General features: G+C 41.3%; 2 protein-coding genes across 3 annotated transcripts in view; one reads left to right on the forward strand and one right to left on the reverse strand.

Annotated features, from left to right (window-relative positions):
* USH1C (USH1 protein network component harmonin) overlaps nt 1–6,297 on the reverse strand; it is a 47,162-nt gene extending 40,865 nt beyond the window's left edge. The window contains exons 1-3 of one of the 2 annotated variants that reach the window (XM_038139250.1): nt 6,185–6,295; nt 2,217–2,284; nt 106–249 (exon numbers count right to left, since the gene is read on the reverse strand). In XM_038139250.1, coding sequence (XP_037995178.1) covers nt 106–249; nt 2,217–2,284; nt 6,185–6,220 — 248 coding nt within the window. In that variant the 5' untranslated portion in view covers nt 6,221–6,295. Of the gene's footprint in view, nt 1–105; nt 250–2,216; nt 2,285–6,184 lie in introns of both variants that reach the window. The other variant, XM_038139251.1, reaches the window with a different exon arrangement.
* Nucleotides 6,298–9,706: 3,409 nt separating this feature from the next.
* Nucleotides 9,707–14,616, forward strand: part of OTOG (otogelin) — a 92,676-nt gene continuing 87,766 nt past the window's right edge. The window contains exons 1-3 of the mRNA XM_038139624.1: nt 9,707–9,760; nt 9,856–9,910; nt 11,059–11,149. Of these exons, the coding sequence (XP_037995552.1) occupies nt 11,068–11,149 (82 nt within the window). The 5' untranslated portion in view covers nt 9,707–9,760; nt 9,856–9,910; nt 11,059–11,067. The remainder of the gene's footprint in view (nt 9,761–9,855; nt 9,911–11,058; nt 11,150–14,616) is intronic.

A 14,616-nucleotide genomic window follows, 5' to 3' on the forward strand; every position in this document is an offset into this window, starting at 1 on the left:
AGATGAACAACATTTTACTCTGAATTTACCTCAAACTCAGTATTTCCCGGTTTTATTTAAGTTAGCTGCACTGCAGTGTTTTGTTGTTGTTCTGCATTGTCTTACCGTGATCGTTTGGGTGTAAGCTGATCATATTCCACCTGGTGTTTTAATGGGATGAGTGGGCGGATAGCATCGAACAGAGGCAACCTGCTTGGTTCATTAATCACGAGTTTTAGGTCCCCCACAAGCACTGGGAGATTCATAGACCTGCAAAAACACAGTGACAAAAGAAACACAGATAAACAACACATCAACCAAAAGCTTCGTTTTATAAGTTGTTGTGTACATGGCTTCAATATTTGCATATCCTTTCAAGCTACCAAAAGAGATATTTATGCAGATACTGGTTTGATGAAAGCAAAATAGCCCCTGAGAAAGCAAATCTTCTGCAAATAAAGAATACTTGCTTCAAAACATGCAAAGTCTTCTATACATTCACTTGATCTTTTAAGGTCATGCACATCACGTTTATAGATGACATCTCCAATTTCATTCTCAGAGTACCCACAAGATTTATGGAACCATTTGAAAATAACCTTCCAGATTAGACATACCTGCCTAATGGATTTTTGTTTCCTTACCAGTTAGGGATCCTTCTAAGTAAATATAGGCTACAAGCTCCTTCCTTTCCTGAACTTAGAGGACTGACAAATTGCTTTAACCCAGGAAAAACAAAAAATCACAATATCCAGCAGCTAGAGCAAAGACTTTGTTTAAATTCCAATTTTTGTTCAAAATCCAATTTGAAGGGTGATTAACTAATCCACAAAACCTACAGAAGACTGTTGTGAACATCTCTTTCATGAGAACTAAACAAAGTGGTCTCTGATATTGTCAGCACTGAGATGATTATAATCTACAAAATATACTTTGCTGTACAGCTGCAGGAGTGGAAGAACAGCTAAGGTACAGTGGAGCTACTCCTATAAGATATTCAGTTAAACTTTTTCTGTATAATTTTCTGTTCCCTTTCCTTTAAATTTACATTTCCTGGGACACAATATTTCTGAGGTATGGGCATTGAAAATACAGATCAGAAATACCTATAACGGATTAGAGGTCAAATACTTCTGGAAATACCATTCACAGTGAAGCAGAAATTAAGTGGTAAGTCTAACAGCAATTGCACATATTTTTGCCCTGAGATATTTCATAATGTATTCCCAGGAAGTGATTCATCATCATTATATGTTCACAGAGATATTGAAAATTTTGCCCAAGACATTGCAGTTGTGGAAATTGAAAAAAAAGTTGCCATATGCATTGTTAATTTTGTAACTGCAAGAAGATTTTAAATAATTCAGATCTGCTGAACCAACTGGCTTTCCACACAACCGTCTTTATGAATGGAAAAGCAATTAGACAGACCTGAGTGAAACTGAATCAGATATGCAGCTGAATACCCCCATAACTACAAACATCAGATGGAAACATATACATTTCACTCAGCTAAGAAGCTTTTAATTACAATATGAATGGAAACAATGTCTATGAGAGCCACTTGTCTATGATTAGTGGAAAATATATCCTCATCTTCACTGAAAAACAATGGATCATGGTCTGATGTCATTTGCAACGAAACAAGTCTGAAGCAACTGTGGTTTAAATCAGTTCAGCAAAAGGGTTGGTAATAGGCCTATCACCTTTCCAATTTTTTACCATTGTGTTGTAATAAGACAGAGTCATTAAACATGCCAAACGAATTCCAAGAGTAAATTTTTCCAGCTTTGTGAAGGACAATTGCAAAATTTTTATCTGAAAAGTTAGCAAAAAATCTTTGAAAAGCGATGTCAGCAAAAATGTTGTATCAAACAAATAAGCACTACTTGAAAATACTAATGAATATTATTAATGCTCTCTTCCTGTTTCCTAAGAACAGTTTTATCATGCAGGAGCCTCCCCCCACACACCCCCAGGTATGAATCCACCAAACTCTTTTAAAAAACTGCCAAGCCATAAAACCAAAGTAACTGTATAAGTGATTACAGACATGCTCCTTCTTTGCCTGCAGGTTATGCTGCGAAACCACAAGATTTTATTAAATAGGATAAAAACCTCTTATTTCAATTACTTTTCTAGTAGCACATAGACTATTTAAAATCATGAATATTAACTCTTCAAATTGAAAAATATTAGTAAAATTTCACACCAATATATATAAAGCTAGATCTTACTGGTGGTACATCCGCAGCACATCATAAAGGTAATCCTTTTCTGCTTCATTGTCAATTAACAGATTGACCTGAAAACCCAAAGACATTATCATTAATCTCTGATTTAATAACCCCAAATGCTGAACATGAGAGACTTTTACAGATTCTTAAGCCGTAGAGCAAAAGTTTCATCAAGGAAAAAGAATTTTTTATAGATAAACATGTTTTTGCAACAGAGCATTACCTCACAGTGTCACACTTACAACAATATTTTCCAAAATTAATATGAGAACAATTAGACAAGGTGGTGAATCCTGATACATTCCGTATGCTAGATTTCCCCTCAGCAGTAGTATCATTACAGTAGCATCATATTTGTCTTACCTGATAATCACTGTACTGTTGAATAAATGTCTTCAGAAACCTTTTCGGCCACTCATTAATGTAGCACATGCTGTCACAGATAAAACCACCACGCTGAGATACAATCTCTGTGCTGTCGTCCAAACCACCGATTTCAGGAGCTCACTTATAGCATTATGCAAACTGCTACACCTCTGTTCCTCTTTGCTCCAGCCCTTAACTGATAGAACTTGCTAGTTATTCTTTCCTCCCCCACTAATAGTACCTTCACTTAAACCAGTGTCATATTACTATGCCTGCTCTTGGATAATTACAGTAAATTAAAGCAAAAGAAAACCAAACCCAAATTCTTACATGAGGTGTTCAATTTATATTCAGTGATAGTGAGACCCCCACTAATCTTACTTGTAGGGAGAGGTCACATCACATCAGTTTTACATCTGGACAAGCCTGATGTTTAGGAAAACAATTTACATCTGACCCAAAGGGTAATATTACTGTGACGTGAAGACTGAGAAGCAATTTGCATACTTAAAGAAAGGCCCTTTCTTTCCAGGTTCGCAATGGTTTGTATTATGTTCTAAACTAAATACATGCTTCATATTCCTTTTGTCCCACTTGCCTCTCTAAAGCCAGCAAGACTTCACATACCAGTGGTTTTCTATTACTTGTACCTTCTGGCTCTCTAAAGCCAGCAAGACTTCGCATTCAGGTGGTTTTGTGTTACTTGTCTCCTCTGGAAAAAGACATTTTCAAAACACCTAAAGGCCAGAAAGCTACATGCAGGTCAAGATTGCTTTACAGTTATACCAGTGAATACCATGAATGAATACCATTTTCATTTACCATTTTTCATTCATACCATACCATTTACAGTGAATTTCAAAACACATAGCATAAAATCTGTCTTAAGAGGAAATAAAATGTTTGCAATCAAAACTTCAGCAATACTGTGCACAGACTCAAGGCAAGGCCAATTGCAAAGGTAAAACTCAAGGTCAAACTAATTCCAGCATCCATTTTTTCACTTTCCTGACAGGTAAAATACAGAGCTCAATCCCCAATGCTAGCTAAGATACTGTCTGAGCAGTGTCCCACAAAGAACATTAAATGTTTAAGTGTATCAAGCCTATGCAGCAAAGGGCAAAACCATCATCAACTCTCTTTCCTGACAGAGAAAGCAATGATTAACAATATTCAATATTTCTCCTGATATGTTTGCTGGTGGATACATCCTCATTTCCTCTCAGAAAATGGAGGGCCACATCTAAATTTTGCTATTTCTTTTGACAAAATATTCAGTCTTTCTGTTAGATTCCTGCACTTCTCATCCTAACCAGCAACTTCCTTCTTGTCTGACAAAAGCCAAGACCCACATGATTTCTAATACATTCAGAATGCTACAGCTGGCTTAATCATCCTGGGTCACCCCTCCTAATGGGTCATTCTCCTCCTGCTGCCTCTCTTCCATCAATTATCACTGCATCATAGCCACCTGCATCTTGTGCCATTTTCCTAATTCTTTAACTCCTTGGGGTTAAGTCTTACTGAAAACACATGCTTTACCTGGACTCATCATCAGCTTCTAAAAGCTGACTCTAATTTCATAAATCCTAAAATATCATCCCCTCACTAAATAATAAAAAAAAATAGCGGTGACACGGTGTAACTTGAATCACAGAAGTATTTTAGTACCTATTTCTCAAGAAAATTACTGTAGAGTCATGGGATAGGTGATTTCACACCTTTTAAACCGAGGATATTTAAGAAAAACCATCTGGGCACAGCCCTGGACAATCAGCTCTTGGTGGCCCTGAGCATTGGGCAGAGAACCTCCAGGTGTGCCTTTCACCCTCAACTCTTCTGTGATTATTTAAAGAGATTTCATAGTCGTTGTATCATTGATAATCCTAGAATACAAAGAGCTGCTTATGCTCTATTTCTCACTACGTACATTGCACTGCTTTTCATAGAAATTAATAAAAAGTCACACAATCTGCACCTACATACATACAAAAAAAAAAAAAGAAGTCTGTAAAGAAGTCTACCTAAGTTTATTCACTGGAATAGAAGCTGCAGGGAGGAAAAAGCACTTTTTTGGTGTGGAAAAAGTTCAGACAACAATAATGCACTAAGTAAGCACTATTCCAATCTGCGAGATTTCAAAGAAGAGTATGAAGTCCTGTTTAAGCTACACAGATTTTGGAAAACTATTGAAGGAAAGGGAAAAACTAGTTTGGATACATAATATATTCTACATTGCTGCTTGGTTGACAGGGAAACTGATTAAAATTGCTAAGAAAATAGAAACTAAGAAAAAAAAAACAAAACAAAGATAACTGCCATTAACTGAGGAAATTTAGATCTTGTAGTGAGCATCTTCACTGGTATATCACAGAAAAAGTAAGCATCCAAGATCGTGGATTCCACAGAGGTCACTAGAAGCAGGATGATACAAAACAAAAAAAAAGGAAAGACCTGTTTCAATGTCTTCTAACTCAGATAAAGCTGTCACTGATATCTGCACCCCAGCTGTTTGCAGCAACACTGACAATACCTTATGTTATCAGGGGTGGGGCTTGAATGATTTATGAATTATAGCAGCAATGAAAGGGAGAAGGTTTAAAGTTCAAGACAGTAACCACCCACCTAGAAACCAGAGTCTTTACAGAAATGTTGCACAACCCACTGTTGAGTTATACAGTAATAGAGAGAAAGGCAGAAACAATGTGCTGGATGGCTACACTCATCATGATGGAATATCCAGGTCCTTAATGTTCTTGAACTCCAATTTGACATGCAGAAGTGTTTTTGCAGTCCCTCTAATTCATCCTAACAATCCTTTGGTTAAGGATCTGCCAGGTGGCAGATACTTCTATAAAACACTACATTACTTTGTGGAAATTGCATGTCCTAGCAGATTAAAAAAAAAAAAAAAAAATCTAAAAAACCCAAGTCAAATCAACCACAACTTCCTTCACAAAACAAAACAACCCCCTCAAAACGCTACAGAAAACCTTAATCTGAGAGTCCTAAACGGCTTGGCAAAAACATCTTTTACACATGTACACTATTTTCCTGCTCCTTTCCTTAATTAGAGCTCTTTGAGCGTTCTTCGCTCGTACAATTTTGCGCTCTGCCGAGCACTTATTTAACCGGATAAATGACAAAACGACCAAATGCCAGGCAGCCCGAGCCGCTCCATGTATCAAGTGCGTTTGCACATGAGCGCACAACTGCGCCGGGGAATGTTAAGGTGGAACCGGAGCGGGCCGAGCCCCGCCGGGTGCGGGCAGGGCTGGGCGGGCACCGCCAGCGCCGGGACTCCAGCACCCGCCCCGGGCAGCGCCGGCTCAACGGGGCTCTAAACACAAACCCAACTGATCCAAGCGCTGGAAAAGCTCGTGCACCGGGCGACGTTCCTCTTCTCTCCCTCTCTAAAGGCTTTAACACCCATCCCGTCCCAGGAGGCTGTCCCCCGCGCCGGTGGCAGGGCAGTGCAAAGTCCCCGAGCTTCTCCCTTCCTGCCCCGCGGCTCACCGGGGCACAGCCGTGCCCGGCCAGGGGGGCTGCGCCGCCCGCCGCCTCCGCTCCAGCCGGGGCCCCGGCCGTCCCCGCCGCCTCACCTTGTGCCGGAACTCTCGGGCGACGCGGCGCTCCATGGTGCGGATGCGGGAGCTGCGCGGATGCGGGAGCTGCGCGGATGCGGGCGCTGCGCGGATGCGGGAGCTGCGCGGGGCGGCTGCGCGGGCGAGGCCGCGCCCCGGGGCGGCGAGAGGCGCGCCCGCCGCCGCCTCCGGCATGCCCGAGAGCGCAGGGGACGAGCGGCCGGGCACCGCTACCCGCCCCGGGCTTGCGGCCGGAACGGCCGGGAAAGGAAATGTGAAATAAACATCCATCCATACACGGCCCCCTGCCCCGCGGTGTGCTAGCCGGGCTTCACCCTGGGCTGGTTTGTACAACTGGCTCCTCTCCTCAAACGGTACTCAGCTCCCATACCAATTTCTCTCCTGTATGTGTAGATACGCATGCATGTCAGTAGTACTAATAGTTAAGGAAAACAAGAAGATGTGAACTCTAAAGTATACTAACACCTGGGTTGAAACCAACCAAAAAAAAAAAAAATCTAAGCCCAAACAAACAGAAAAAAATCGCTTTGATAAATTGTTGTACGGCAAATGATCTCAACTTCTTTGTTTTAAGTAAGCAGAGTGAAGCTAAGGCATCATTGTCTGAATCAGACTTCCCTCAGCCTTTCCCACAATGCTGTTGCTTAGAAATAGAGCCTCTGACCTGGCTGCTCTGAGTAACTGCAGAAGAATCAAGCTCGGAGCACCTGCAAAGGAATCTATTTTGGACTAATCTCTTCCATACTATTTTGTCTTGAGCTGGTTCTTCTCCCACTTTCCCTACTGTGGTTCAAGGTCATAGATTTCCTCAAACAGGAGGGCAGTGAGTGGAGGACACCTGCTCATCCAAGTCTCTTGGTCTCCACGCAGAATCACCTTTAACCACGTAACTCCAGAGAGAGCTGGGTTTACTTATGCACAGGTAACTTACCTCTCCTCCTTCCAACCAAGTGGAAACTTGTATGAATACATATAAAAGCATAATTAAAAAAAAATAAATCCATACTACCATAAACTCCCCCGTGTTCTATTTTATTATTTCTGTGTGATAACTTTTATAAGCTATAGCAGCTCGTTAGAAGCTGCTCTTAGCCCTCTCAGATGGTTTTGCTGTGTTGGAACATTTAAGCCATATGTACACTACCCATTTCTCATATCAGGTGTCAGGAATATGAGAGGAGTGCCTATTAAGCCTGTATACAAATAAATACAGTTGTTTTCAGAAAACAGTTTTCTCTTAAAATTGCAACTATTAATACATAAACACCTAAGTTCCAAATATATGGAATATATACAATAACAAAAAGTTAGTCTCTCCACACAGAAATAGAATTAAACACAGAGATACAGAATTTCTGCCATGCACATACAAAACAAAACTATCTTGTATTTGAAAAGAGAAAGAAGGAGACACAAAAAAATTAAAGCATTCATTAGAACCCATGCATGTTGTGCCTTTAAATTTACATATAGTCTAGAAATATTATTGATATCTAGCAGTCGTTTCTGGAAGGCTTTACAGGAATAGATCTTATCCAAGCTCAAAGTTATGTACATTTGAAAGAAAGTAACTGGTTTTTATAATACAGATAAACTTCTCAGGAGTCAGAAACTCCTCCATGTAGTAAAGTATTGTGGATTTGACTTCACTTGGTGATGTGAAAGCTGCTCTGAATCATCATGTAAAGGACACAGTGCAGGAAGGATGACAGACTTGGTGGGCTGTTATTCTGCTGTTACATGAATTCCTGTGCTCTACTGTATGTAAATACAAAGCAAACAAATCCCCAAAGCTAACTCATGCTCCAAAGCTGGAAGTTGGATAACCAGTAAATTTATGAGATGGTTCTGAAGACTTCATTGCTTCAAATGCACCACGTATTAAAAGATGGTACAATTTTGACTGTTTAGTGGTTTTAGATAATGAAATCTTTCCTAGCAAAAAATCAAATTGCATCTACATTGGTTCTAAATTAGCTTCAATTCTTGTTTGCTACTTGTGGCACAAAGGGAAAATGAACAAAGTGAGCAGCTCATTTAGTAGGCAAAGAAATACATTAAAGTGTGTGTTGTGTAACCTGATCCCTGTTGCTTTTATCTACTTTCTCTACTTCCATTAATGTAACTGGGATCAGTGAAAGTGCACCAAAGCCAAGCACATGCTGCACTCAGAGCAGATATAGGCTGATGCTAGCACATAGTTCTAAAAATTTGTTTGGGGTTATTTGGAAAAGGCTGTGTCAAAGTTAAAGGATATCTTTTATTCCTCATGGAGTTTTTTTTTGTTTTTTTTTTTTTTTTTTTCTTTCTCTCAAGCACATTCTCCCTCCAACACTTGCAGTAGGGAACAGAATTCTCAGTGAAAACATCACTAGTTGTCCATCATTTGATTAGAAATGAAACACAAGAAACACAATCCACAGGGACAAATTACAAAGGCAGAAAAGAGATCTTTTTAATGACTTACTGTTAACAGACTTCCCAAAGCAGTCAGAAAAGGCCCCTTTTTATCTGAGACAGTTTCTCACCTGGTATGGGCAGCTTCTAAAGCTTCTGTCATAAGATATGTAAACCTGAAGAATGATGGGGAGAGAGACAGCAGCAGATGGGAAAGGGAAAATAACAGGAAAGGTAACAGCGATAGGAGGAGAGAAAAGGTAAAAAACATAATGGAAGGAAGCACATTTAATCACAAAGGGTGAAAAAAAGAAAGAAAAAGAGGAGGAATAAACATGAAAAAGGCTCCAAAGAGAGCTCCAGAGTGTGAATTTATAGTAAAAAAAAAGTTATCAGAAGCTATGGAAATCACCCATCCACGTTAGCTGCATGCTGCATTCAGTGTATGCCTCACTTATGCCTGTCCTTATTAAAGTCCTGACACCTCTTTCAGTGTGGCCACTGCTCTACGCTGAGCACGGACAGGATTTGCCGCTCCCGGCGGCGCTCGGTCCGTGCTCATCCGCAGGAGCTGCGGGAGCAGCCCCGGCTCCGCTGGCCCCGGAGTGGGCGCTTAGAGCGGCGGTCCCGACTGCTGCTGCCGAGACAGCGGCGCACGAACCTCCCAAAACCGCGGAGAGCGGACAAATGGAAGTGAATGTGTGGAGGCGGCGAGGTCAGCGCCGGGCACGGCCAGGGAGGGAGAGGCGATGGCGGGGCAGCGGCCGGCGGGGCCGGACCCCGCTGCCGGGCGAGGGGCGGTGTCCGGGGTGGGTGCCGGGGCAGAGCCAGGCCGGGGGCGGGGGGCGGGCGGCGGATAAACCCCCCGGCCGCCCCGCCCGGGAGGGCGGGATGAGCTCGGGGCGCAGGTAGCGGCCGGAGCTCCGTGGGAAGCCGCTGCCGCCCGCATGGAGACCCGGCTCCTCCTCGGAGCGCTGCTGTGCTCCTGGCTGCCTTCAGGTGAGTGTCCCGCCGGCACGGCACGGCACGGCACGGCATGGCATGGAATGGCATGGTTATGGGAGGGCTGACAGGGCAGTCTGAGCTGTTACTAACCTGCCCCCCTTGCCTTCCAGCCCTGTCTCCGTGGGGTGCCCGGGCGCAGCTCCCGGCCGACGGGAACCTGCCGCTCCCCAGGTAAGAGCCGGCCGGGACACAGCGGGGTCTTTCGGGGCCGGCTGGGTGCCTGCGCTGCCCGGGCCGAGCCAACCCTGCTCTTTTCTCCCCCTTAGCCGAGGCAGCACCGCGGGAGCCCGGAGCGGGGGCGGCCTCGCCGCGGCGGCGCAGGTGAGGATGCGGGCCGGGCTGAGGAGCGGCGGGCGGGCCCCGGGGACACCGGGCCACTGGGATGTGCAGCTTCCCACCAGGCAGGCCCCGGAAAGGGAGCATCCACCACACTGCATCCAGGGCTCGTGGGGCTGATGAGTTCAGGTGGTGGCAGGCTCCCAGCCCGGGACACCCCCCTGAGGGTGCGGGACAGAGGGTTGCGTGTTCTGGCTGTTGTCAGCACAATGTACACCTCAATAATATAGCTGTACATTGCTGTGATGCTATCTGTATTTTGGGTGGCTGTTCTACCCTTGGTGATTCTTCAGGACTTGCCCTCGAATGTGTATTTTGTCCCAGCTGGGCGGACTGTCAATCCTGCACAAAAGTTTAGTGTTAGAACAGCAAGAAAAGATTGTGTGATTGTCTCTAGAGCCTTAGCTTGTTCAAGAAGTTATGTGCTGTACAAAGCATCCTTGCTCTAGGAAAAGCTGTGGTCTGGCTTGGCTCATCAGGAACAATTGCTGTGTGGGAGCCTTTTTGCCTCTCGGTAGAGGTAAACGAGCTGGTAGTATCGGGTCACTACAGCTCAGCACTCAGGTTTTTAGATGTGGTTGGTCTTGGCAACTCGACTGTGTCACTCATGGCACGTTGCTGAAATGTAATTAGGGTGTGTGGTTCCCATTCCCTTGTTCGAGGGTGGGAAAAGGAAGGGTTGCTTTGTAGTCCTTGTTTGTGGCTCCTCAGAGGGAGTCACCTTTCTCTCTGCTTTCTCCCTGCTCTTTTTGGGAAAAGCTCAGTAAAGAAAAAATGTCACATAACTGCAAACAGGTAACCAAGTCAACCACCAAATAATAGTGAATGCTCCTGGATTTAGGTTCTCCCACCAAGAATTCAAGATATAGTAATAAACTTCTTGTTTCTTTCTGGGCTAGCCTACTGAGCATAAATCTTCAGTAAGGAGTTTGTTTAGGAGGAAGGAAGGAGAAAAAATATTGGAGTCTTGAGAAGAGTGTACTTTTTTGTAAAACACAAGGGTGTTTTTTGAGAACTTTATAGTAAGCCAATAGAAAGCAATGATCTTACTAAAATGGTGAATTTACTGACAGACTGAAGAGACTTTTAGGTGTCTTGTTTATAGCTGCTGATTTCTTTGTTCTTTCTGAAAGGAGTCTGGAATGGCAGTTTATAACACTTCACCTACAGCAATGTCCTTGTCTCAGAACAGGAGAATTCAGAGTATGAAATGTGGACCATCCAGTAAGTTATTTATGTTCCTGCATAAAGTGACTTCTCTTGTCCCTTATTTTCTGCATTGTTTAATCATTCTTAGGAAGAAAAAAATTCCTAAAATAAGTAATACAAGCCTTAATGATAATGAGGCTCTACCTCGTTTGGTTTCAAAGGTACACATGGGTGTGGAAATTTGTCATGGAGATTCACCTAGCTATAAGTTTACACCTGGTTCTGAATTGATAATTTGAAAGACTGTTCCTAACTGCAGGTTTTGTAATAAAGAGTTTTCAGAAAGGAAGGCTTCTCTTATAGTGGTATACCTAAAAATGTGGATTGATGTTCAGACACAATTAAATCGCCTGTCCTGTACCTTTCTTGTGCTTGGAGGTGGTTTGTTTTTTTCTGCTGAGGTAACCTACAGATGCTTTTTGTGTGTGCAAGGATAAGGTCCTTTTGGACAACAGCTTGCAGTAGTGGGCATTTGCTTGAGGAATGTGCATCTTTTTTTGATCTGTCTTATTTTCAGAAGTGAAGTGGACAGGCTTAAAATATCTTTGCTAAAGGGGAAAGATTTTCTTTGTTAACTCTGAGAAGGGTCTGTGTCATGCTTGTCTTGTACAAAAGAGGCAAAATAATTCAGAATAACTTTAGTTAGCGATGCAAACCCTCTAGTTTCTCTTCATTCAGCCTGATTGCATTGGATGTGGGACCTACCTTATAGTGAATCATGTCAAATTGCATCCCATAGCTTTACAGCCCAAAAGGCAAGATGATACGTGGAATGGACTAATAAATTGTGACTAGGATTGTGTCATCTCTAAAAGCTTTTATTGTCTTCAGTACGCACTGTTTTCAGAAGCTTTTGGGTAGTGTGTAGCTGAACGTGCAGGAATGATACAAGACTTTAGGGAAGCATAATATTGCTCAAATAAAAATTATTACATATGAATATCTCTCCAGTGCATGAAAAAAAATCATAGCTATTGTTTGATAAAATTGCTTTAGAAACCTAGCACTCCATACTGATAAAACTCCCTCTGTTTTGAGGCTTGCACTGTCTTATTGACCAAGAAGTTGCTGTGCTTTTTTTTATACTAAATAAAGCAGCTGACAAAGAGAAGATATGCAGATCATGCTGAGAAATTTGTTGTCCTAATGATTGGTTTTTTTCCTGGATTTAGTCTTTGCCTAGTGAATTTTTTTTTTAATTAGAACTAGTAGGTTTCATTTTTTGCTTCAGATCTGGAAAAAAGCTTCTAAGATGTGTTACTGTTCAAGTGTGCAATCAAAACTATGCACACAAACCCTTTTCAAGGCTTCTATTAAAGAGCTTTGGTCAAGGGTTTATGTGCAAGTTTATTGCTTCTTAAATAGCCCTAATAGTTAAGAAATGGAAGAACAAATGTTGGAGCTAGGGAGAATAAAATATTTGTGTATGTTTCATGCTAACTCATCACATGTTTTCTTACTAATTTGTCTTTCTGTGAGGCAAAATTATTCTGTGTGGGTTTTCCATTTCTGATGTATCTGTTTTGGAAAGGCAATGTTGTTGATGACACACCTTTAAAATTATCAATGATTGCCCATACTTGAAGGCAAATAAAATCAGCATTATTAAACTCTTTTAAACAGTGGAATGCATAGGCTTGGAAGTTTCCTTTTTAAATCACAGTTAAGTGTGTGGCAAATGGAGTCTATTGTCTGTGTGTGAAAGGTGTTTTAAAAAACAAAACAAAAGAATAACCTGATCTGTTTTGTACAGTGCTCCCAATACTTAGGAAAATAGTTTACCTTTTGGTCTCTCCAATTTAAAGAGAGACGCAAGCTGGGATAACCCTGCCCAAGGAGTGGGATTTGCAAACATCTGGGGATATGTGAAATAATAAACCTTCTTTGTTTACGAATCTGAATAAACGGAAACCTAAATCAATGACAAAAAAACCCCAAACCAAAAGAGCAAGGTAGTCTGTCAGCTGCTTTCTCCACTTTAGCAATGTCTCTAAGAAAATTATTCTTTGAAATACTTGTAGGACTGTGATTATAATGAAATTATATTGCAGTCAATTCTTCCTGCAGTACCAGTTTTTCTTGCATTCTGTAACTCTATAAAGATAAACCAACGTGCTTTATGTGGAACGAGTGCATGACTTTTGCCAAGAGACCTCTCTGCCTTTGTGTTGTATTAGTCAATTGAAAGCATTTCAGAAAGTGATGTAGTGTCTTATCTGTCAATGGAACAAAAAATTTGCATTAGCACAAGCAAATGCCAAGAGCAGACTTCTGTGTTTGTTAGTTTCTTGTAGCCAGGGAACATAGGATTTGAAATGTGTATCAGAATAATTGAAGTTAATGCGTAGTTTATGTAGCTGTTAAACTTTCATCTGCCTTCCACACAAATCTTATTCATGCAAAATTTGAAAAATAGCAGACAATTAAATTTTTTTTGTTTTGTTTTGTAAAAAAGCCCAAGCTCCAAACAGGAAACTCTTGAGCTAAAGCATATTAAGAACCTGGAACAGGCAAACCAAATTATTTCTGGAAGTATTCAGGCTATTGCGGAGAATTTCTAACATTCTAAGCACTACAAATTTTCTTGTGTTGAAATGCTGTAGTAGGCATAAGTCATGAAGTCACAGAAGATGTTTATCCCTTACAATGTGCTCTTGAGAACTGATTTCAGAATATGTACCAGAACAGAAAATATGCAGCTAACTGGAAGGCTCTTAAAATTGAAGGGTCAAAATCTCATTCACCTCAGGATACCAGATAGGAAAATTTTAGATGCTGTGAAATTACATCCTGCTGAAGCCTGTGTGCCAGGGAAAACCTGTGTCACTGCAGGCAGGTGTTCTCAAAAACTACGAAGTTCAAGGGTAAAAAAGAATGCAGGATAAAAAATAATGCAGGAAATACTTGTATTAATTCTCCCATAGCTGAAGGAGCACCTGAAAACTTGCACCTAGAGAAAGGTGCAGTGGAAATTATGCAGAGTTACAAAATGTAGAATTTCAAGGAAGTTGACTGCAAAAATTTAAATATTAAATTTTAAGTACATATTCTACTCTTTTATATGTGGCTCTAGAGCTAATTTAGGTTTCTTGCAAATTCTTATCCTTATCTGCTTTGCTTTTTCAGCTTTCCATTCAAGAATAAGATTTGTTGATTTTTAAATAATTGGTTATTTTAGTACCGTGATTACCTTCAGACTCTTTAATTGAATTACTCTTCAAATCTTGCATAACTACATTAAAAATGTGAAATTTTAAAAGAATTCTGAAAAATATAATTCCTGTTTATTTCTGTAAATGACCTCAAGTTTCTAAAACTGTTTGGGTCAAAGCTGATATCTAGGCAGAATCATAAGAACTGAAGGCATGGGCTGGATCTTGTATCTATCTTGCTTAAGCAACTTTATCAATTCAGATCTCTAAATTAATCTTCCAGACTTAGTTTTCTGTCCAAGTGAATCTAGTAATAAATACCCTGAAAGG

Source organism: Motacilla alba, chromosome 5, assembly GCF_015832195.1.
Source record: "Motacilla alba alba isolate MOTALB_02 chromosome 5, Motacilla_alba_V1.0_pri, whole genome shotgun sequence".
NCBI classification, from domain to species: domain Eukaryota; kingdom Metazoa; phylum Chordata; class Aves; order Passeriformes; family Motacillidae; genus Motacilla; species Motacilla alba.